Raw genomic sequence first — 23277 nt, 5'->3', positions numbered from 1 at the left:
ACACACACACACATTTTTTCCTATTCTTGTTCTATATTTCTCTATTTTTGCTTGCTTCCTTTTTATTCTGTGAAGTTTGTTCTACTGGCTGTTTGGTTAGTTGGCTTTTGTATTTTTCCGTTTTCTATTTGCGTTATGTTGGTCAACAGCTTTTTAATTCATGCTGCATTGGGATTTGTTGGCTGAACAATTAAAATAACATTTGCTAGTTTAAAATACGATTTGCATAAATTAAGTGTACAGCTGCAGGATATCACACAGGAACATATGTGCCATTTGTATGTGTGTGTGTGTAGATTTGTTTATCTTTCTGCTTCTTCCCCCTCACATTGTGTCTCTCTCAACGTGTGTGTGTGTGTGTGTGTGTGTGTGTGTATGTAAATCTATTATATATTTGAGTGGCAAATCATAAGCTCCAGTGTGTGGCATTATCTGAGCAGCTTTTGAGCTTGTTTTATGCTTCGCTTGTTTATTTATGCCAATTTGCATAAACAATGATTGCTGCGATGCTCTCTTTTATCTTCCCTACACCATTTTTCCCATCACTCTGGTGATAACAATCTCTGGCAGACAGGTCGTATAGACAACTCAAGCCAGCGCCACGAAGTATGCAATAAAAAATACTTAAATGCAGCTCAGCCATCAGCTTTGTTTACTCTGTAAATTCACACACACATTCACATAAATGCATTTGTGATAAACTAAATTTCAATGCCATATATTAATGATTGACTTGCTATTTTAATTCAAATTTTATCTATCCAAATTATGTATTTGAATAGAATTTTAGTCCTAGACACCAGAAATATTTAAGATGCTTTAAGAAAGAGAAAGCTAAGAAAAAGATTTTAGTTGCCCTTTTTAGTTAAAAGTTATTGGCAATTATACTTAAAGTTAGTGAATGAATGATTACGAAATTGTCCATGTAATAATAGTGTTTAATTTTAAATGTTGTCTTTGGCCATCTTTTAAGTAAACCAACTAAACTTAGTAACTTATCTGAATTGTAATTTAAAATTAGTTTCATATATTTATGGTCTATTAAAATGAATTTGGAACAATAATTAATTAAAATAAATTGCATAGGATCACTATGATGCACAACTATTATGCATTATGCATAAAATGTAGCAACATTTAGTAATTGGACATGGCTAAAACTAATATAGACCAGAGAAGAAAAAAGGGAGAGAGCGGAGGAGACGGAGAAGACACCGACTGAAGCCTTAAAATACCGCCATGTTGATGCAATTGTTTGCATGAAATTGTGCGTATACCTGCAACTCCATTTACAATGCTGCCTCACCCCCAAACCAAGCTCCGGCCTCCTAGTGAGTGCCCTGTCATTCCTGTTGGCATTAATTAATTATGTAAACAGTTTAAATGCAAGTTTATTTTATTTACACATGTTGCTGAATGTTTGTCATGCCCTCACACTGAACAACAGAGTAACATACGGTAGAGAGAGAGGGAGAGAGGCAGATAGGGGTAAACAATGTCAGTTATCTGCACTAGTGCAATAAATTTTCAACGAATTTGTTAATTCCCACAATGCCACAGAAATTCCGAATAGAGAAAGAAGCAAAGCGTAAAACAATAAAAACAAAAATTAGACCAACTAACAAAAGTTACTTAGATGGAACGAAAATAGATGAACAAATCTTGAAAGAGCAACCGCAAATGAAGTCAACGGCATTTTGCACAAAGAGAAAGGGAGACTTATTTGAAAGCACAGTTTGTCCTTCTGTGACTGGCTTTGAGTGGTTGGTTGCCTCTTACTGTTAGCACTTCCGATTTTGCAGCATTTCCGGTGCTGACTTTGTTCATTTGATTTTCTTTTTTAACTTTTTTTTCCATCTTCTTTTTTGTTGATTTCATCGTTCGTTTTTTTTTTTCTTGGTTTTTCCTTACTGTAAAATGTGGCAGACAAGTAAAGCATGAGATTCGACTTAAGCGATTTTCCAATAAGTAAATCAAGGCGTACTGAGCCTGTATTTAGGTTGAGTATGTATCATATACCACTTAGCGATGAAAATAAACCCATAAAATGGCATGACATTCTTTTCACTACATTCAGGCAGTTACCTTAAATCCAATGACTTCATTAACTACTTTTTATCCGAATATGTATGATTTAATATAAAGAGTATTCAAAGAATTTTCCACTTTCCAAAAGTTAAGGAACAACATTTTGTGGCTTTTGTAAGTTGATCTGCTTGTTGCCTTTTCGTTCGGCACAACCAAAACGGTTTCCTCTGTACCTTTGTCAGTTTGCCATACGACTATGGCAGGAATGCCTGACGTCTTGCAGTTGCTGTTGTTGCTGCTGATCCTTATACTCGGCATGGCAACAAACTAACTCAATCTGTCTGTCTGCTTACAATGCCGCCAAGAGTGTGAATTGTAAATAGTTTGCAGCTATGAACAAACGAACGAACGAACGAACGAACCACCAACCAACCAAGCAACCAATCTACCAACTAGCTAGAGATGGGTTCATGAAATTTGCTCAAAAACCAAAAGAATTTTAAAAGTTTTTCTTTTACAGTTTTGGCAGTGAACGAACTAAATTCCATATACGTATGTTGCCTACTTTCGGGAGCAAATCAAAAGTTGTGCTGCGGGGAAATTTGTTAACTAATTTATAGCCATCTCTAGCTGCAGCAGCAGCAGCTCTCTTCATCTCTCTATCTATCTCTCTGCACACTTTTTGGCTTTAAAGTGACTTTTTATTTCAATCCGCTTGCAAAACCTAACTGTAATGGAAACCCCGTCATGTTGTGCGGTGGCAAATTATTTGCAGTCACTTGGGCAGGTTGTTTGAGTTTCCGTCAGTCAGTCAGTCTCTGTCTCCGTCTCCAACTAGCATTTCGGTCGCTTTGGTTTGCGGTTGTTATTATTGTGATGCTGTTGTCATCATTACTGTCATCAGCTAACTTTGCCTAGCCAGGACTGGGCCATGTCTGTACCATGGTTTGGAGAAGGTTGCTTTGTTGGCGCATCATTTTCACATTTGCACTGCCATTTGCGGTTTGATTTCTTGTGTGGAGCCACAATCACGCCTCGTTGCATCCATTCTCAGCTAATGAAAAAAGGGCAGCATCCTTCGTTATGAAATTCAAATGCATTTGGTTTTTAACAAATTAATTGTCAACAGACCTTTCCTGCACGTTAAAGGACAATGCGTTCACCTTTAACATACAAAACTTGTATTTTCCTTTACTTTTTTTTTTTAGCAAATGTCTTTGAAACTGGAAACCTTATTGTAACTCAGGTCAAAGAATACGAAAAGTTCAACCAAGAATAATTAAGAAAATGAAATGTGTAAACTGTTAAAGTATTTGAACGTCTTTTAAACGCCTTGTAAATTGATTGTTGATATTTATCTTAATTTCAATTTGTATTATTTTTTACCTGGGACTAAAATTAAGCGTCAAAATCTTATGTCGAAAAAGATTATGTCCAAAATTGACCCTGGTGACACTCACTATAGGACCGCTTTGAGTCTGAATAATTCTCACTGCACTGGCGGAGAGGGTCCAATTGAATGACCATATGGAAAACAGACATTCCTTACGTTGGGTAGGAAAAATAGCCAAAGGCTAAAACCTTTTATTTCATATACAAATTAATTAGCGTAATTCAGCCCAGTTAATTATGATTTCGGTTTGCGAATTTATGGTTTTAAATTTCAGTAAAAGCTTTTTTGACAATTCGATTAAGTTTGATTGTTCATGTTATTTGATTCTTTCGAACGGACTCAGCTTAGAAATTTAAATCGATTTCAAATATCAATTACGCTAATTTGGTTTATAATTTAAAAAAAAAATTAACATGTTTTTTTATTTCTTTGTGGCTTACAATTGATTTGTGTATTTTGATACATTAGGAAGTCATTAAGTGTGTGAATGTATATGTGTGTGCACATTTTAGTCGCCATCTACTATATGTATGTCTCTATGTACATTTTCTGTGACCCACATTTCAGTGTTAAACAAATATAAATGCAAACAATTCATTAATAGTTAATGCAACAAAAAAGAAAACCATGTGAAAAAAATAAATCGAACATTGTTCTGCTTTAGTGATTGATGGGGAATTTATGTTGAGAGCTTATGATAGATACGTGTAAATATATTGTATACAAATGCCCCAAGCCATAAAGTGGTTTAAGGATACATATTCAGAAATGTAAAACATTACATTTACTCTTTTTAATTTGGCAAGATTTCGCATGGAGGTCAAAATAGATTTTCTATCAATGAAGTTTAAACCAATTAGTAGATATTAGTAGTTATATTTATCCCTAGCAACTTTATCTGACTCTAAATGCTTTCGAGCGCCTTAGGTAGACCATAACCTAGGCAGACAAAACTCATATTAACGTCTCCTATATAAGTACCTAAGTCTAATCTCGGCTTGTGAGCAAACTCAATCGATAACGGTATGGCTTCTGGTTTATGCAAACTTTTTTTTTTTCTTTTAAGAGAATTTCTTGTAGTTTATGGCAACATTGGCTGGCAAATCATAAATAAGTATGAATATACATACATACACCTAACATCCTCCACTCGTACATGGCACTTATTACAATAACTGCCCCTAACCAAATATTTACAATCTTCCATGTCGACATCGACATGCATATCGATATATATGTATGTATACATATGTGTATAAAGAAAGAGGGACACCATTCCCATTTACATCCAAGCCCACTTTATGCCACTTGAGGAGGACATACATTGCCATTGCGAATGACAGTCAAGTCGGAAATCGTTTGCCTTACGAGCACGCACACTTTTGCAAGTATTTTCCATGTCAGTAAGATGGGGAGGGTGCAGAGGGTGATGGTATGAGACCAACTTTTTGACAATTGATGTGCACAAATACTTATACTACACCCGCAGATAAACTTGGCTCATCGTATTTGCCGGTAGACAAATTGCAGTCAAAGTCGAATCGAGACGCCATCGAAGCTCCATGGTATACATAGATATATATCTATATGTACATAAGTCTCAACCTATGAATGTGTGTGCTCTCAACGCATTCCCAATGTCTGAGTCAATTTCATTCATTTTATATATTCTTCTTCTTTTTTCGTTTTCCGTTTTTTTTTTTTTTCAATACTCTACAAACTGAGGTAAATTCAATTGAATTGAACAGACCAGGAAGGAGAATGGCTTGGGAGATGAACAGAAACTGATCTGAGAAAGCGCCAAGGTTACCACAATAGCGCTTAATTTTCAACGCTGCAACAAGCGAAACGAGTACTCAAGGATGGAAAGGGATGAGAAAAGGGGTAAAGGAGCGGAGAAGGCCATAAATAATATTGAATTGGGTGTATATGCTGAGGTAACTAGGTGGGTGGGTTAGAAATGAGGTTTCAAGTTAACAAGACTTTTCGCTTTTACTCAAACTTCCGGCATGCCGAAAACACACAATTTACAATACATTTGTTTTTGGCCTGCTGCAGTGCCGCACAGTGAAACCAAATTTAGATAAAAAAATACGAATTTTTATATTTATAAAATATTTTCTTAGAAAATTTTCATAACTAAATACATATAGAGGACCTAAGTTAGAACACGTTTAGTTTTAACTCTTCCAATGTTTAAAAGTGTGAAGCCAACATTTTCATGGCTTGAGCAATTTACGTTGGAACTTACCAGCCTTGCAGGGATCCATATCAATGTCGTTGGATACCTTTGGCATCACTTGCATGTGCAGAAGCTGTTCAATGCTGTATTTGCTGTGATAGGCGCGTCGATTTCTCAATGCCCGCAGCAAATGCAAATTGGTTCCACGACGACGATGCTGATGATGATGATGATGTTGCTGGTGGTGCTGTTGCCGCGTCTCGTCAATGGGCCTGTCAGGGGAAACTGCAGCAACGTGATCCATGCTTAAAGACATCTCACCATTACCATTTAACTTGGTGCTTTTGGCATGTGCCGAGATTAGCACCAATAATGCTGTGGCCACCAATAGGGCATAGTTTGTATAGCTTCGCATTGAAGCAGCTGAAGCTGCTGCACCCGCCGCCATCATCAGCCCGTGGCACGTCTTTTGTTCTTTGGCAGTGTCTTGTCACTCACTCACTCACCGATGAGGTTTTTACTTCTTTTCTTTTTTGTTTTGACTCAGTGCTCAGTATCTCAGTTATTCTCAGTTTTCTTTAGCATTTTCACATTGCACGTTGCTCGTTTTGCTACAATCGAAAGAACTAGAAACCTGTGAATAAACAATAACAAAAATGAAATTAAACCAATAGTAAATATTCACCGCAATTCATTTTAAATGTGCTTCATTCAGGTTTTCACTGGTTTGTGATTTACGTCTGTGATTAGCTACTGATAACCAAAAACCCCCTACCCCCTACCCCTTGTGGGGGTGATGGAGAGAAAAGCTAAAAGATGCCTTATAATCAATTTCGTTGTACTGATTTGCCAATTGAATCAAATTGATTGTCTCTTGTTGTAGTAACTGAATTTTCTAAATAAAACAAAAGGCTTATTATTCTTTAAACAAAAATTAAAACATGTCTGAAGTTATAGAGAATGTTTATTACTTGTTCAATTAGGTATAAAAATATGCTTTAATTAAGGTTCTTTCAGTAAATTTAAATCCGTCACGCCGTATTTTCTTAAGGCCGCAAACTTTATTAAATTAAAGCAAAATTTTAGCATCGGTATAAAACTGAATCCTTGAAAAAAACTTATAAGAAACTACAGAAAAATACATTATTTTTCTAACTTTGCGAATAATTTTTAAATTTTATTAGGCATATTCCTGTTTCCGAGTTATTTTCAAACTATGAATTTGATTATTTTGAGAACAGGTCGCTGTTTGTAGTTGTTGCTGGGAACGCCAAACAAAAACAGGCCTATATATTAGAAAGTCTAATCAGTTTTAATTAGCTGAAGGTTATTTGATTTGTTGAAAATGATTTGTTTAATCCCTTCTAAAGATTAGCCAAAAAACAAGTAGCTATAATTTCAGTAAAGTCAGCCTAAAGAATTTCAATTTTAAGTCTATTAAATAAGACTTTTTTGTAGGACATAGTACATTGTTGCATTGTTTCCGCCTACCAAACATCACAAGACTAATTGCTTGGCATTGAATTTGGCGCATTTGAATATTTTGCTGTCCACGATAATAATGATGATTAATAGTTAACTATATGGGAAGTGATGTTTGAGTGTTTCATAATTAAAATCAACCTGCCCTTGTTTTGCCACACAAATTTCACACATCATTCAATGAAATTTAAGCAATCGATTTTAGCTCTTTAGGTATCAAGTGTCAAAGTGCTATGAACTCCTTTTGCAATTCTCTGGAGCATACAATATTATTGAATTTATGTCTTTTATGTTTGCTTATTGTACTTTAATTATATGGCATAGGCCTGTCCTTTGTTATACCATACACCCATAGGGTGAAATGGTATTTTAAAGTCGCCAAAATGTATGTAACAGGCAGAAGGAAGCTTCTCCGACCCCATAAAGTATATATATTTTTGATCAGGATCAACACCCGATTTGATCTCGGCTTGTCCGTCTGTCCGTATGAACACGCAGATCTCGAAGACTATGAAAGCTACATCTACCAAATTTGGTATATACCTAGACTCGTGTAGTATGTAAAGTGATCAAGTTTAGCACAATTAGCAATTTAGCACACTTAAATTTGATATTAATATCCAGCAAAATACCAAATTTGATTAAAATCGACAGACAAAAATGAGCCAGCTAATTCATATAAACGTTTTTCCATGAGGCCGGAGATGGCCGTTGGCTGGTGGCGGCGCTACTGTGCGCATATGCTTGAGTGAGCGAGATACTGAAATATGCTTGTAAAAAGCATGTGAAGAGAATTTTTTAAAAATACTTAAAAGCATTTGCTATTATAAATTTGAAATATTTGTTTTACTGGTGTATGGTATACCTATGTCGGCGAGACGACTCACTTACTTCGTTTAATATTTGGAAATTGCATTTAAGTCTCAAGAAATTAAATACCTTTTGTAGCTAGTTGGAGTCACATCGATTTCCATTGTGGCAATAGCAATAAGGGAATTTTCTATGCTAATTCTTGGATGCAATCGATGCGTCTGTTTACTCAGAACGGATGAAGAAGAAGCTGGGCAGAAATGGAGATGTCTGCATATGAGCATTTTGTGATGTGTTTATACAGAAAATTTCTAGCATCTGTAACCAGATTCATATCAGAGCAATCATGGCACACACACCCGGTGTCTAATTTACATATGTACGTATGTGTAACTATATATACATATATATACATACGTAGATTGCAGCTCACATCTGTGTATATACTCGTAGTATGTGCACATGGTTGGTAACCTCATAAACTCTGTCATGAAATTCTATTAGAAAAACGGCAGGCGAATGGAAACAAAAGAGGTGTTAAAATTTTTCCAAAGAAAATGAAAACCAACAGATGGTACGGGCCAGAGAAGAGGAGAGAAAAGGCGCGAGCGAGAGGGAGGACTGTTCAGGTATGTGAAATGCTGAAATGCTGTCAACTTGGCAGTCAATTAATATTGGGTCAAAAGAACTTCTAATCGACTTTTTTTATGTTTTTGTTGATTTTCTTTATTTTTGTTACCTATGCACCCAGCTTCCTGGGGTAATTAAAAATCGCTTAGCTCTTTGTGTAGCAAGGACTAAAAAGCCAAGAAACCAAAAACCTTTTCAATTAACTTGAATGGCGGTTGGTTGGCCAGAAAGCTATTGTCATTTGCTTTTGCTTCTTGTGCTTGGGCTCCCATTTTGGCAATTGTTGCCACAATTTCATTAAATCATTTAATTTCCTGCTCAGCCAAACAATCAAAACAAATCAACGCCTAAGCTGGCTTTTTATGGCAAATTAAGTTCCCTCTATTGTTGTTGTCTGCTGCTGCTGCTGCTGCTGTGTATCCAAGTGTTTGTGCGTGTGTGTGTGTTTTTGTCTGGTATTCTTGGCAAAATAAGCAACTAAATAGCTAGAAGAAAACCAATTCATGGGTAAAAGTTAAGCAACAACTGTAGCAAAGGAGTGCAACATATTTTCTTAATTTCATTTCATTTCCCTGTGCACAAATGGCGGCAACCATTTCCATAATCCACAGTCGTATAATTACGTATACGCCGCATGGGGCCGCAGAAGAAGCAAAAGCAGCAGGATAAGCGGCAGGAGCGAAGAGAGCGTGAGAAATTGAGAAAAGTAGGAGCAACAGCAGGAACGGAAGCGTCATCATGATGATGCTTCTTTATATTTCATTTAAGCGAAATTAAAAATTCAATTGATAAATTCCAAACTAAATAAACGAAATGAGAAAAACTGCTCGTAATTTGCCCTCCTTCTCATTTTCTTTGTTTTCACCATTTCTCTCTTGCTACTTGCTTCCTTTTGCCTTCACCCATCCTTCTCTGGATGTGCAAATTGAAAACCGTTGAAAAGTATGTTAATTGGCTCAAACTGCCTGCTGCTTCTCAGCTCCTTCCTGTCCTCCTACCATCACTTTACCGCACTCTCCTCATCATCTTTCTCTTGGTCTCATTAAAAAAAATTGGCTCTGTTCTTACAATTGCGTTTGTATTTTTCCAATTGCCATACTTATCGCACCCACATGAACTGGCTAGCTATTGCTTATCAGCGATCCGAAAGAAAAAGTTCTCGGTCTGGGTCAGTCCACTCACTGCTGGCCCAAGTAAACAAATTTCAAAATTTAATTTCCACTACGTAACATATTTTGTTACCCACTACATAATTTATGGCTAAAAGGTATATTAATCTATTATGTTTATTAAAAACAAAGCAAAAGAAGGAAGGAAGGACCTAAAAACTTAGTATGTTAGTGAAATGGCCAATTGTTGATGTGGGCCTAAAATAATGTAAAACTGCGTCTGCGTTCAATAAAAAGGATAGGAGCATTATGCTGTCCTGTTTATGTAAGTTTTGTTCCATTTTGTATTGTGAGAACAAATGCAAAATTGCAGAAAAATTATAAATCATTGACAAATATTCCAATAGAAGGAGATATTAAGGTGAATGAAAAATATTGTTAAGGCAGCACATAAAACAGGGTATATCAAAGTCGTTGCCTATTGATAAAATGAAATGTTCTTATGTTTCATTTCGATTTATAGTACCTACATATATTATTTATTTGCTCATATTTAAGTCTAAAGTCGACTCGGATTTATTATGCTCACTGTTTTGCATTAATTATTATTGTGAAAGCTTTTTAATGTCATTTTCAAATGGCTCGCGCCATTTACTTTTAGTTTAATTATATGCGATAAACGGGACAGATATCCTGGCATCCTTATTCCAGTCAGTCAGCAAGCTAACCCAGCCCAGGCATTCAGCCAGGCAGGGCCATCAATCAGAGTTGTCAAGTGCTACAGCTCGCAAGTTTCCAACTACATGAGCTGACAATGACAAGCGTCAAGTAGCTGGGGGAATCACAGTGAGTATTTGCTCGGAGTCCCCTGAATGGATAGGATGACGATTGCGGGTGGGGTTTCCTTTTCTCTTACAGGTTTTTTTTTTTTTTTGGTATTTGTTTCCTTGTTACTGTTGGACTAGGCTAAGCAAGTTTTGTTCTCAGTCCAGGCATGTCCCATACCCGTCTCTCATTTCGTCTTTGTCATTTTTAGTGTTTTACAAGAGCAAATCTTGACACGGAATCGTTGTCCAATTGCCTGCCACCCTCTACGGCCCTTCTCATCAGTCGTTTGCTCTTTGTTGTTTGCTTAATTTTGATTTACTCTGTCTCAGCTTGACAGTTGACATTTTCAGTTGTGAAACTATTTGAATTTAAATATAATTTTCATGACAGTCATGGTAGTAGTAGAGAGAGGACTGTTTAAAACGATCGATTGCCCTAATTATAAAGGAAATAGATAATCACAAAATAGTTTTCTAGCTTCTACTTTTTAAAGGTTTTAAAGCGATTAATTAAAATTATTATAGTAGCTTATTTCACATTCTCCAATCCTCAAATGGAATTTCAGTTAAGCTCGTTATCGTTATTATGTTGACTAAGAGAAACTTATTTATTTAAGATGGCAATAATTTGATGAATTTATTTTGTACGCGATTGATTGGTGATTATGATGTTGTTGTTGTTGGGCTTTTTCTTTAATTATGGGCGCATTTGGTGGTAAATTATTTATGGGATCAAAAAGCATTGCATAACAGAAGGCGCAGGAAATGACTCGGGGAGGCCAAACAACTAGGACACAAGAGCAACAGCAGCAACAACAACAACTGCAGGCCCCAATTTGAAAACAACTTAATTTCAATTACCAACGCAAAAAGCAAGAGCGTTCAACAGAAACGCCAACTCCAACGCCAACGCCATAGACCCACAGCTGAAATGGTATAATGAACGAACGGCCTGAGAGAGATGCCCTCATCCGTGCCCTCGACCGAGGGAAACCAGAATCCGAGTTGTCTGCTCGGTCGACTTTTATGCGATTTAAAATGCTTTACAAGCGCAAAATGCAACCAGGCGGGTGAACAAACAAACAGACAAACAAACAAACACACAGACAGACAGACAGACAGACAGCCAGGCAAACCGAGAGATAGTCGGATGGACAAGGCAAAGGAGCAGGCAGCAGGCAGTGGAATAAAACGGATGGACACTGAAATGAAGCAAAAGCCCTGCACCACGACCAGGTCCATGACCAGAACCAGCCCGAGTCTAAAGCCAACGGCAAATAATTAAACTTGGCCACCTAGCACCTGTGGCCCTTGTCCCTCTGGTGTAAGCAACGCCGCCCACCCATCGCCAGGATGTCTGCAACAGTAGCAACTGAAGTCGCGTCGTGTCGAGCTGGGCCGAGTCCTGATTATTTAGCTGCTCGGCATGTGAATGTAAATAAAGTTCAACCATAAAATATACCACAGACAGATAGGCCACCGGTCGGCCAGACCATCCTGTTCACTAGCATAATCTGAAACTGAAACCGGGTGATGCAAAATACCCGCCGGCCAGATACGGGAAGGACACTGGCCGACCTCTATCTCTCGCTCTCTCTCTCTCTCTCCTTTCTTCAGGTCTAGGTTCATTTATAAAGAATATGCGATTTATTTATAAACTTGCCTTGGCACTAAAGTTAAGAAATAATTAATACTAACAACTACGAATGACGAGCGGCTTGTGGATTGGGTTAAGATTGGACCATTGGACCATAGGGAATGGCAACCGGCACCCAGTTGGTCTCGTGCTGGTGGTGCTGTCCTTGTTTTTGGATGGCCATGAATAACAATTGCCTCAGGCTCGGCTCCATACCAGTGTGGAGTGGAGTGAAGTGGAAAAATATGGTGCCAAAGATTTCATTTTTCTTTCCTTTTTTTATGGTGATTTCGTGGGAAAACTGTGGCAAAGCGAACGGGCCTGGCAGAGGCGATAAAAAAAAAAACAAACGACGATGCAAATATGAATGAAGTAAGTAAGTCGTCTCGCCGACTTTGGTATACCATACACCAGTAAAGCAAATATTTCAAGCATTTTCACATGCTTCTTACAAGCATATCTTAGTATCTCGCTCACTCAATCATACGAGCACCCTAGCGCCCCCACCAGCCAACGGCCAACTCCAGCCTTATGGAAAAACGTTTATATGCATAACTCGACTGTTTTTTATCCGATTTTGATCAAATTTGGTAGATATTAGTATTAAATTTAAGTGTGCCAAATTTGATTGCATGAGGTAAAAAAATACGCGAGATAATCAAGTTTTTCAAATTACGGGGGCGGAAAAGGGCGTGGCAAAATTTTTATACATACAAAATGTGTGCATTTACTAAGCAAATATACATACCAAATATGGTGTCTCTAGCTGGAATAGTTTTTGAGATAAACGTTTTTTTTAAATTGCGGGGGCGGAAAGGGGCGTGGCAAAAATTTGAAATAAACTTGATCACTCTACATACTACACGAGTCTACATAAAAAATTTGGTGGCTCTAGCTCTTATAGTCTCCGAGATCTAGGTGTTCATACGGACAGACGGACAGACGGACGGACGGACGGACAGACGGACATGGCTAGATCGACTCGGTTGTTGATCCTGATCAAGAATATATATACTTTGTGGGGTCGGAGATGCTTCCTTCTGCCTGTTACATACATTTTGGCGACTTTAATATACCATTTCACCCTATGGGTGTATGGTATAAAAAGCGAGTGAAATCCCTTTTAATTTGGCAAATAAAACTGACGACACACAGACCAAAAGCGAGAAAGAAATGAATGAATAAAAGAAAAGAAAATTTGCAGTTAACTTTGCCTTTTACCACTTTTGGCTCTTGCTCTTGGAATGGCAAATGACAGGCCATTGTGATATGGGATAAAAAAAAAGTTGGCAAAACTCCTTTTCCATAAGTTTTCAATTTTGAAAATGCCAATCGCATCAAAACACGCAAAAATTAACTAATTAATTTAAAAAAAAAAACCTCTCCTACTAAATAATGGATTATGAATAAACATTCATAATGAATTTCAATTTTAAAATATTCTCTGTAAAAAATATAAAATTATATCAAATCTTTATATGTGTCGGATCGAGGTAAATATTAAATTAAATTGCTATATGAAATTTAATATTTCTCTATGTTGTGTTTAGAAAAGGAAAAAATTAAAGAGACAGAGAGAGAGAGAAAGAGGAGGATAATAAAATGTTTATATTTCCTTTCCAAAAATGTTCTTAAGGCAAGCTAAAAAATATTTATTCTGTCTGCTCTTCGATCTGCGCAAATATTTGTTTCTTATTTGAAATGTTTTTAATAAACATGAAATTTAAAATTATAATAACTGTGTATATTATAATTTTAAATTTTAAGTTTAATAAAAACAAATTAATTTTTTTAAGCAGTCCTCGGTAGATGAGTTGTCTAAGTGGTCCAGTCGAATCCCAGGCTAGTGTATGGATGTAGTTTTTGTTTTGCCTTTAAAAATATATATTCTTTTTAATTCCACTAAACGAATGTTGGAATTATATTAATTGTATTGCATAAATTGTAAAAGTAAATAAAATTGAATTTATTTTGCTTTTAAACTCATTAGGCCCTAAATATATGCTATCTGACAATGGGATTGTGGCTGTTTATGTACAATATATTCAATAAATGTTGCACAATTTTTGAATAGCAGTAAAATTAAATATTTAAAGGCATCAATAAATGATAAAAAAATACATTATTATACGAGACACAAAATATTATGTATCATATAAATTAGTCTACAAAAATGGAGGGGAAGTAAAATGTCTTTAGACTTAAATTAATTACACATGCTGGTGTGGGGGAAAAACATGTTGCCAGGACTCGGCAAAGCTGGAGTGCACACACACACACACACACACACACACTCGAAAACACTCGCTGCTTGCGACATATCATTAACTTTGCTTTATACCAACAACCCAAAAAGATTCGCTTATTTCTTTTTTTTTGCTTCTTTAAGGGAGTGAAAGAAAAAAATTCAAAGCAGTTTGCAGGCGCGCCAAAAGATGAAGTAAAAATACGAAAAGAAATAACTTCAAGATGGTTTTTTTTTGTCGTCGTCGTCGTCCTTGTTCCTTCTTGGTTGGATGTGTCGAGGGTTTTGTCTCTGTGTCTAGTCGGTGTCCATACCATTGTGTGTGTGTATGTGTTATGATGGGAATGGAAGGCGACATGGAGACTACTTGTTAGGGCAACAGCGTCAGCTGTGACGATTCTAAAGGACAGTTGCAAATAATCATAAAAATAAAACAAAACTTGGGTTACATTTTTATACCCTTCACCTTTTGGCTAAGATGTTTCATATTTTTGCCAAAATGTAAATTAATATCGACAATTTATAGACAATTGACATTAAATTTTTAAATTTTAGATGTGAGCAAAGGAATTTGTTTAGTTGAAATAAATGAAATGACTAGAGTAAATGATACATTTTAAACATATGTGGTGATAATTTCGAAGAATCATTAGCTAATGTTCAAAAGAACATTACAAAGTCGGTTCTAGATCCAAATAAGAGTAAACATAAATATATGTATTAAATATAGGCAAGTACTGATGCTGGGGTCTTACCTGTGGTCTAAGAATTGGGTAAATCAGTCCCAAAAAAAAAATACATATATATATATCAGACCTCCCCAATCCCAGCCCCCCTGTAGCATTTTGTATCTCTGCCTTTTTAGCACCACTTAATTCGCTTTTAATTTTTGTCCTGCTGCGACAGCAGAAATGTGAAAAATTCAACATCTCCATGGCAAAAAAAGAAAAAACAAGAGGATGGAATGAAATTGAAGGAGCACCAAAAAATACAGCAAAAATTTGTTAAGCACGCACACACACACACACACACAGAGGGAGAATGGTATGGTATGGAGTGCGTGAGTAAAAGGCCATGGGAATCATGAGAAAACGAGAAAAAGCAAAATCAAAATGAATTCTATTCAAAGCTAAGTTAGGGAGAAATATGAAATATCTTTGGATCAGAGTGGGGTCTCTGGCTGAAGGGGGCAAAAGGACAAAAAGTATTGTTGTGAAAAATGCATACGCGGGCAAAAACGAAAAAAAGAGAAGAAAATTCTTCTGCTATCGCACTTTCTGATGACAGAGAGGGAGAAATGGTGAAGAGGACATCAGAATGCTTAATGGCCAAGTTGCCACAAAGTATTTGCCAGAAGCAGCAGTAACAACATCAACAGCAGCAGCAAGGATTGGAGTCAAAGCAACTGGGATGCATTGGAGTGTGAACAACCTGGGCAACAATATCAATATGCGTTGTATTTCCCCTCCACCCAGCAGCACCCTGCTGACAATTGTTTGCCAGCGGAAGCAGATTTTTCCTTTTCCTCTGACAAAAAACGGAAGTGTTCCAGCATCTTTAACAGGCAACGGTGGAGTATAGAACTAAAAATTTCATATTTTCCATTTCATTTTGCTGGGGCTGCATAAATTTCCATTTAACATGAAGAACACGAGACGATGACGACGACGACGTCGACGAAGGGGGAAAAAAACAAGCAACCAAAAATGAATTTTAACTTCTGCAGCAATACAGGAACAACAACAACAACCACAACAACAACAATGTGGAAAGAAGGTATCCCAAGAAGTCCAATTAAGCCTAATGCGCAGCCTGTAAGCAGCATTTAAGTTTTACCTTTCGAGCCCTCTCTTCCTTCCTCACTCTTTCTAACTATACCTTTACTTTTGCCTTTAACTTTAATTGCTGTCCCAGACTCAGACCCAGACCCAAAAACGGCAAAAGCAATCGCGAATCCAGTACGAGTTCGTTGCTACCTAAGATGTGTCTCTGGACATTGCTCGCGGGCACACACACACACACTCACGCACACACACGCACCGAGAATACCTTGACTCTTGACGTTGTTCCGTATGGCAAAAAAAAAAAAAAACAAAGACCAGAACGGGAGAAAAAAAAATGATTCTATTTTAATTACGCCGGCGGCCTTTAGATTGGCAATTGACGAAAAGGAAAAGCGGAAAAACCGCACAAACCGAGACGCAGTGTGTGATAGAGTGAGATAGAGACAACGCGCGATGATGGTGATGATAATAAAGAAGCGTAAAACGCAAAACACCCACAGCAGCATCTATGTATGTGGATGAGGATGATGATGAGGAGAGGGTCGTGCAAATGAAAATCGGGCGGGAGGCGGAGGGTAGTGCACATAAACTGAAGCAGATGGAGACAGGCAGGCAGTCAGTCAGTCAGGCCGCGTGCCGTTTGTTATTTATAGAGCCTATTGATGCCGCTGCCACTGCCGCTGCGCTTTTTCCTCTATCAGCGGCAGCAACAGCAGCCACAACAAACAGCGTGTTTATTTGTCGCGGTCGCCCGTTGTCTGTTTCGAATTGAAAACAACAAAAATCACACACACACACACACATAGATTAAGAGTGTGTGTGGGGGGGCACCAGAGACAGGGAGGGCCAACTGATAAGGTAAGTCAAAAACTGCACACATTCAATGACTTGATTCGAATACGAATTGGAAGACAAAACATAAAACCAAACGTCAAGTAAAAAGATCGCGACTAAAACAAATCACTAAGAATACTGATTAACAAAAAATTCAACAAAGACCAAATGCTGTAAGCGTTCAGAATATTTCACGTGTTGTGCCACTGTCATTAAATATTTACCTTAAAATTTAAATCGATATTATTTAAAAAAATGAATTCCCGTATTTATTGTTTACTAGTAGAATTTATTTAATGCACTAAAAACAAGTTTGTTGCCAATAATTCTTTCGTTTTTCGTATCGAAACCGCCACTAAAGAAAGCGAATCGCCGACACACGTCCGTTCACGACCAAAGATTCTCGCGTTTTGAGAATCCCAATTCATTTCAGACATAAACAAAGCGAAAGTACATAGTCGGCTCTCAACGAGAGCATGCGCGAGAACAGAAGCAGCATCCGTCCAACATCACATTCAACATTCGGCGGCATCTTCCTTACAAGAATGGTCCAAAGAATAGTTAATGTATGTACGTTTATTAATATTCAAACAGATCGTGGCTTTAGATTATTTTAGTGTTTTAAAAGAAAATTTATAAACTAGTTGTAGATCTCAAAAGTAACAATTTTTTTATGGAGTCAAAAGTTTTCGTATTTGTTATTTTTAATTTATAGTAATCCTGGCTTCAATGTTGTTTTTAGTGTCTTATTACATCAAAAAATTGTTGTTCTAAGTTTTGCTTTCGTGGCGCAGGACCTTAAAGAGAGAGAGAAATGGATTCAATTAAAGAGAGCAATAAACTGTTCACAGCTGATAAGCAGTTGTTAAGGTCCTGGCACTCTAACAGGTTGTTGCTGCCTTTGCTTAAAAATATAAATATCTCTAGTTACTTTAAAATTGAGGGCCTAATATCGCACATTAGGGGATCGACTATAACATTATAAGTAAACCTAACTTTGCTGCTAAATTATGTACAAAAAATACGTAAAAACTGTTATTAGTTATTTATAAAACATTTAATATATTTCTTTTGCTTCGTGAGCAGTGAAATTAGATTCACTCATTTGTTTCAAAATAGTGTTAAATCAGTGTTTCTAACGGCAACTTGAAATAGTGGCAACTGTTTGAAATACCGGCACAGATACATAGTGACAACCGGCAGAATTACCGGTGCCGTATGTAAAAATATCGGCAAAAATTATTAAATAGTAGGCATGGCGAAATAGCGGTGAAAAGGCCGACATAATTAAATAAATAATATAAATATAATTAACTGAAGATCCAGGCCCGGACAGCAACAGGCGCAATAATATCTACTGAATAGCAAACAAGGAAAGTCATGATATTAGTAATTGGTATTAAGCTAACTTTTCTAGAGGTTAAGACCCACGAGTTTATCATTGTGTGTGGGTTAATTTATAATTAGAATTTAGAGAGCGAATGCAATGTCTATACTTTATAGTTGTAATATTTCTTTAAATGTATTGCTATAGGTCGTGACGAATTGCACCGTTTGCGTCATCCGTAAATATTGCCGAAAATGACAAAGTGTGAGACAACAAATTGTGGCAAGGATGCAACTCTCCAGTGTCCTACTTGTTTAAAACTAGGTATCAAGGGATCCTTTTTCTGCTCCCAACCATGCTTCAAAGGATTCTGGAAAGAGCATAAAGTAATTCATGCCTTAGCCGGTATGTACGACAGATAATGAAATCAAAGTGAAAGTGGTTAACATTCGTATCTTGTTTTTTGCTGTCATTCAACAACAAAAATGGGAATCGGATTCATATCAAAAATAGGCGGTCAGCCCCCCGTTGACGATGGCGTTTACAATCCTTGGCCACATTTTCGGTTCACTGGAAAGCTACGACCATTTCCCCAGACTCCAAAGCGCGCGGTGCCAGAGAGCATACAACGGCCTGACTATGCCGACCATCCAGAAGGGCGCTCTCTCTCGGAGGAGGCGTTGCGAGGCACTACCATCAAAGTGCTCGACGATGATGAAATCGAATGTATGCGTGTAGCCGGTCGGCTGGGTAGAGAGTGCTTGGATGAAGGTGCTAAGGCTGTGGAGGTGGGCATCACCACGGATGAGCTGGATCGTTTGGTCCATGAAGCGGCCATTGAGCGCGATTGCTATCCGTCGCCCCTGAACTACTACAATTTTCCCAAATCCTGCTGCACTTCGGTAAATGAAGTTATTTGTCATGGAATACCAGATAAACGTCCTTTGGTGGATGGCGATATTTGCAACATCGATGTCACCGTTTATCACCATGGATTCCATGGCGATCTCAATGAGACGTTCTTTGTAGGCAATGTATCGGAGAAGCATAAGAAACTGGTACAAGTAACTCACGAGGCACTCAGCAAGGCCATTGAACTGGTTCGTCCAGGAGTCAAGTATCGAGAAATCGGCAATGTAATACAGAAGTATGTAGCACCCCATGGATTTAGCGTGGTGCGCAGCTATTGCGGCCACGGCATACATCGTGTATTCCACACAGCTCCCAATGTCCCACATTATGCCAGTGAGTAGACCTTAAACCCAAACCCAGACATCCTCCCTCTTAACTTTTTTTATGTGCTGTACAGAAAACTCTGCTGTGGGTGTAATGGCAGCTGGACATTGCTTTACCATTGAACCTATGATCTCCATGGGTATGCAGAAGGCTGAATCTTGGCCAGATGATTGGACAGCTGTCACTGCCGATGGCCTCTATTCGGCTCAGTTCGAACAAACGTTGCTGGTGACCAACAATGGTTGTGACATCCTAACCAAGCGTCGCGAAAACAATGGACAGCCTTGGTTTATGGACAAGCTGTAGAAACCACCAAAACTTGCCCCATGGACTGGACCAGCTGAATCACTGCTAAATTATACATTGATATGTTCGTAGTTGTTGAAGCTTTAATTTGTAATTATACAATAAAAATCTAGTGTTTGCAAGTCCATCTCGGGTCCTTCCCAATCGTACCTCTTATTTAGTTATACCTTAAGTTTACTTCTCTAGTGGCGCATAATTCAACAATTTTTCAATCAGATCCACATGGCCAAGTAACATCCGGCGGCAACAGTAGCGCTTTAGACCCAAAGCGTCTAGGGCATCACTACAAGAATATTATTAGGATTTGGAACTTTTCAGGCGCAAAGACATTTGCAGACTTACCCTTCTGTGTAGTCGGCTTGCAGAAGTCCCAAGTAAGATTCCCATTTGTTGCCAATTACTTTGCCGCATGTGAAACAACGAATCGGTATAATCATGTTGAATGATTTCTGTTTTTAATGTTTTAAGCAATAAAAAATAAGAAACAAGTTATCTGTAATTAGTAAATAAACGCCGCGTGCAAAATAGTGTGCCGACAGTGTTGGGCAACGGCAGTTTTAACATTGTTATCGATGCTATCGATTACTTTGATTTGATTTGAATTTGTAAATTTCAATGAATTTTGAATAAAACCCGTAACTAACGACTTAAATATAAATCGAGTTAGACCAGAATCGGACTATCTTTTAAGTTCACCCAAATAGTAATTTTAGTAGGTAAGTCGTTGCATATATGAAATGTCAAAAGATAAGCATCCAGTCTGTAAAGGATACATAGGGAGACAAAATTCATTTAATTTACTTAATAAAAGAATCCTAAATGTTGTATTCTAATATTCTATATATGTGTAATTTTATTCATTGAAAAATTATAGGAAAAATCATGTTCACATGAAATAAAGTTAAAATTGTTTTTTTTTTTGGAATCTTTAAGTTGTACATTGAGTTATGACGAAAGATTTACATAAAAATGAATTGTATAATTTTAAACATTTTTATTGAATGTTTTTGATTGGATTTGTCGCTTTTGGAATAATTCGTTTTGTATTTTTAAATGATAAATTGTCGTTTGTAAAGGGGGTGGGGGTGGGGGTTGGTTGCGTTTGTGCTTATTAAGGTTATTCATATTTTATTCGCTTTTTTCAGTTTTTTGTTTCATTTCTTGTTCTTTTTCTTGATAAATTGTGACTTAAATATCTAACATTTAGATGTCATAGATTGAGACACAAAGACATTCATCCAGCCAACTAGGCAGTTGACGATTCCAATGCATCGGATACATATTCAACGGAGTCAGCTGTCTCGTCTGCAGCTTCGCCAATGGATTTCGGTGCGTCGCCCTCATCCGATTTGGATGCAGCATCCTCAGTTTCATCTTTATTTTCATCGTCGGCATCGCCATCACCATCACCATCACCATCTGCATCGGCTTTATTGGATCCGCCGCTGCTGCTGGACTCCTGGTTTTGCTTCGGTGGTCGTCCTCGAGACCCGCCACTGCTCGGTGGACGTCCTCGCTTTTTGGGTGAAGCAACGCTGCCATCTGGTGTAGCTGACGAATCAGCAGCTGCATCGTCACTTCCAACCGATTTACTGGGCAAAGATGGGCGGCCACGTTTCTTGGGTGTGGGCCCTGCTGAAACACCGCCACTAGCTGCTTGTTCTTGCTCCACCTGCGAATCCTCGCCATCTGCATCATCGTCATTGCCATCAATGCCAGCAGTAGCATCGTCGTCCTCGTCTGCATCGTCATCATCGTCCTCCTCGACATGCAGCCGAAGATTTGCCTTTGGGCGACCGCGTGGTCTTCCAGATGGGACATAGGCTGGCTTACCCGATGCCGGTCGACCACGTTTCTTAGGTGGTGGTCCATCAGATCCATTCCATTCGTCTGCAGCTACTGGTGTCCGCTTCTCGACAACGGTCTTCTTGGGGGGCCGTCCTTGACCGCGTCCCGTACGCACGATATTCAAATTGACGCCTCCCGCAGGGGGACGACCGATAGGACGACGCTCCTCCTCGTCATCATCGTAAGGATCATCGTTGTCGCTTTGATCTGAGGTAGAAACACAAAATATGATATGTTGGGTATCTTTTATTGAGGCTGTAGACTTACCTTCATCATCATCATCACTGGGTTGATGCTTCTTTGGACGTCCTAACTTGCGCCGTTTGGACGACGATGCTGACGCCTTAGACGGTTTCGACTCACCCCCTCCATCGGCCCTTGGACGTCCACGCCCCTTAGGTGCTGCAGCCGCTTTACCCACAGCAGGTGACAATGCATTTCCGTTAGACCGGCCAGAATCCTCCTCTTCACCACCATCGGAAGCTGATGGCGAATCAGCATTGACAATCGCATTTTTGGGCGGTCGTCCACGTTGCGGCTGGCCAGGAGCCGGCTTGGCCTTGGCCGGTCTACCACGTTTTTTCGGGATTGTGGCAGCCGCCTCAACAGGACTATCAATATTTGCAGCTTTTATAGCAGCGGCATTAGCCGACTTTGGTGGTCGTCCGCGTTTTTTTACAGCAACTTCCTCCATTTTAATTTAAATTCTATATCTCGAATACAAAAGATCCTGTATATATTTCTCTCCCTCAGTTGCGCGCGCTCTCTGTTCGGCTTTTTAGTGGCGTTGGCGTCGCCTTCCTATACACACACACACACACTCTCACAATCGATGTTTTCTTGGCTTTTGTTTTTGCTCGCCTTATTTATGTTCGCTCAATTGCTTTAAACAGTATACACAAACATTTGCAGTTGTTACGAATGAAAAACTGAATTCAATTGCAATATATTTTTCCACTTATTTTAGTTAATATAATTACAGTGAAATATTTCCAGACACCGAAAAAAAGCCGCTGGTGGCTAGTGTTAGACATATAATGTAGCAGTGTTGGATAATATTACTTAAAGGCGGCTTCCAGTAAGGGCTACTTGGTCACACTAAAAATCAGTTAAATTCGAAAAAAAATATTGAAATGTTTCTTAAAAATAAATTAGTTTGACTGTTGCAAATTAAACTCATTTAATTTCATACACATAAAACTCAGTTTATTTAAAATTTAAACAAAATATTTATATATGTATATGAATTTGTAGTAAAACTAAATTTTTCAAATGTTTATTACATTTCCTTTGCATCAGACAATTGGTTTTGTTTTTTTAAAAACTGATTATATTTAATACACATATTGCAATTTTTCACTGATTATTAGGTTTAGATATATATTGAATTTCAAAGTTTTGTCTTAATTCATGATGGCCCGTCTTTTAGACATGACAAGTTTAAGGTTTTAAGTTTTTAGAACGTGCATGGATAGTTGGATATATAGAAACTATAGACAAAAACTAGAACAAAGACGGCTTAAGCGTATAGTGGGGGAGAAATTTACAATTTTGGGTAATGTTTTTTACAATAAAAAAAGTTAATTAATATATATAAATT

The 23277-nt window shown here is 37.9% G+C and overlaps 4 protein-coding genes across 4 annotated transcripts in view; 1 reads left to right on the top strand and 3 right to left on the bottom strand.

Moving 5' to 3' along the window:
* Positions 1–17382, bottom strand: part of LOC6650948 (dorsal-ventral patterning protein tolloid) — a 31703-nt gene extending 14321 nt beyond the window's left edge. The window contains exons 1-2 of the mRNA XM_002073221.4: positions 17185–17382; positions 5673–6237 (exon numbers count right to left, since the gene is read on the bottom strand). Of these exons, the coding sequence (XP_002073257.3) occupies positions 5673–6054 (382 nt within the window). The 5' untranslated portion in view covers positions 6055–6237; positions 17185–17382. The remainder of the gene's footprint in view (positions 1–5672; positions 6238–17184) is intronic.
* Positions 17383–18195: 813 nt separating this feature from the next.
* On the top strand, positions 18196–19956 carry LOC6650947 (methionine aminopeptidase 1). Its single transcript, XM_002073220.4, has 4 exons — positions 18196–18333; positions 18495–18692; positions 18801–19532; positions 19597–19956. Exons 2-4 carry the CDS (start codon positions 18542–18544, stop codon positions 19827–19829), a joined length of 1116 nt encoding a protein of 371 aa, XP_002073256.1. The 5' UTR covers positions 18196–18333; positions 18495–18541; the 3' UTR covers positions 19830–19956.
* On the bottom strand, positions 19895–20381 carry LOC6650946 (DNA-directed RNA polymerases I, II, and III subunit RPABC5). Its single transcript, XM_002073219.4, has 2 exons — positions 20172–20381; positions 19895–20112 (listed from the first exon to the last, which is right to left on the bottom strand). Exons 1-2 carry the CDS (start codon positions 20264–20266, stop codon positions 20004–20006), a joined length of 204 nt encoding a protein of 67 aa, XP_002073255.1. The 5' UTR covers positions 20267–20381; the 3' UTR covers positions 19895–20003.
* A 270-nt stretch (positions 20382–20651) lies between these two features.
* LOC6650945 (chromosomal protein D1) lies at positions 20652–22722 on the bottom strand. Its single transcript, XM_002073218.4, has 2 exons — positions 21945–22722; positions 20652–21884 (listed from the first exon to the last, which is right to left on the bottom strand). Exons 1-2 carry the CDS (start codon positions 22369–22371, stop codon positions 21076–21078), a joined length of 1236 nt encoding a protein of 411 aa, XP_002073254.1. The 5' UTR covers positions 22372–22722; the 3' UTR covers positions 20652–21075.
* Between the last annotated feature and the right edge of the window lie 555 nt (positions 22723–23277).

Source organism: Drosophila willistoni, chromosome 3R, assembly GCF_018902025.1.
Source record: "Drosophila willistoni isolate 14030-0811.24 chromosome 3R, UCI_dwil_1.1, whole genome shotgun sequence".
Taxonomy (NCBI): Eukaryota; Metazoa; Arthropoda; class Insecta; order Diptera; family Drosophilidae; genus Drosophila; species Drosophila willistoni.
The sequence above is the reverse complement of the archived record's forward strand: the minus strand, read 5'-3'. Positions and strand labels throughout refer to the sequence as shown.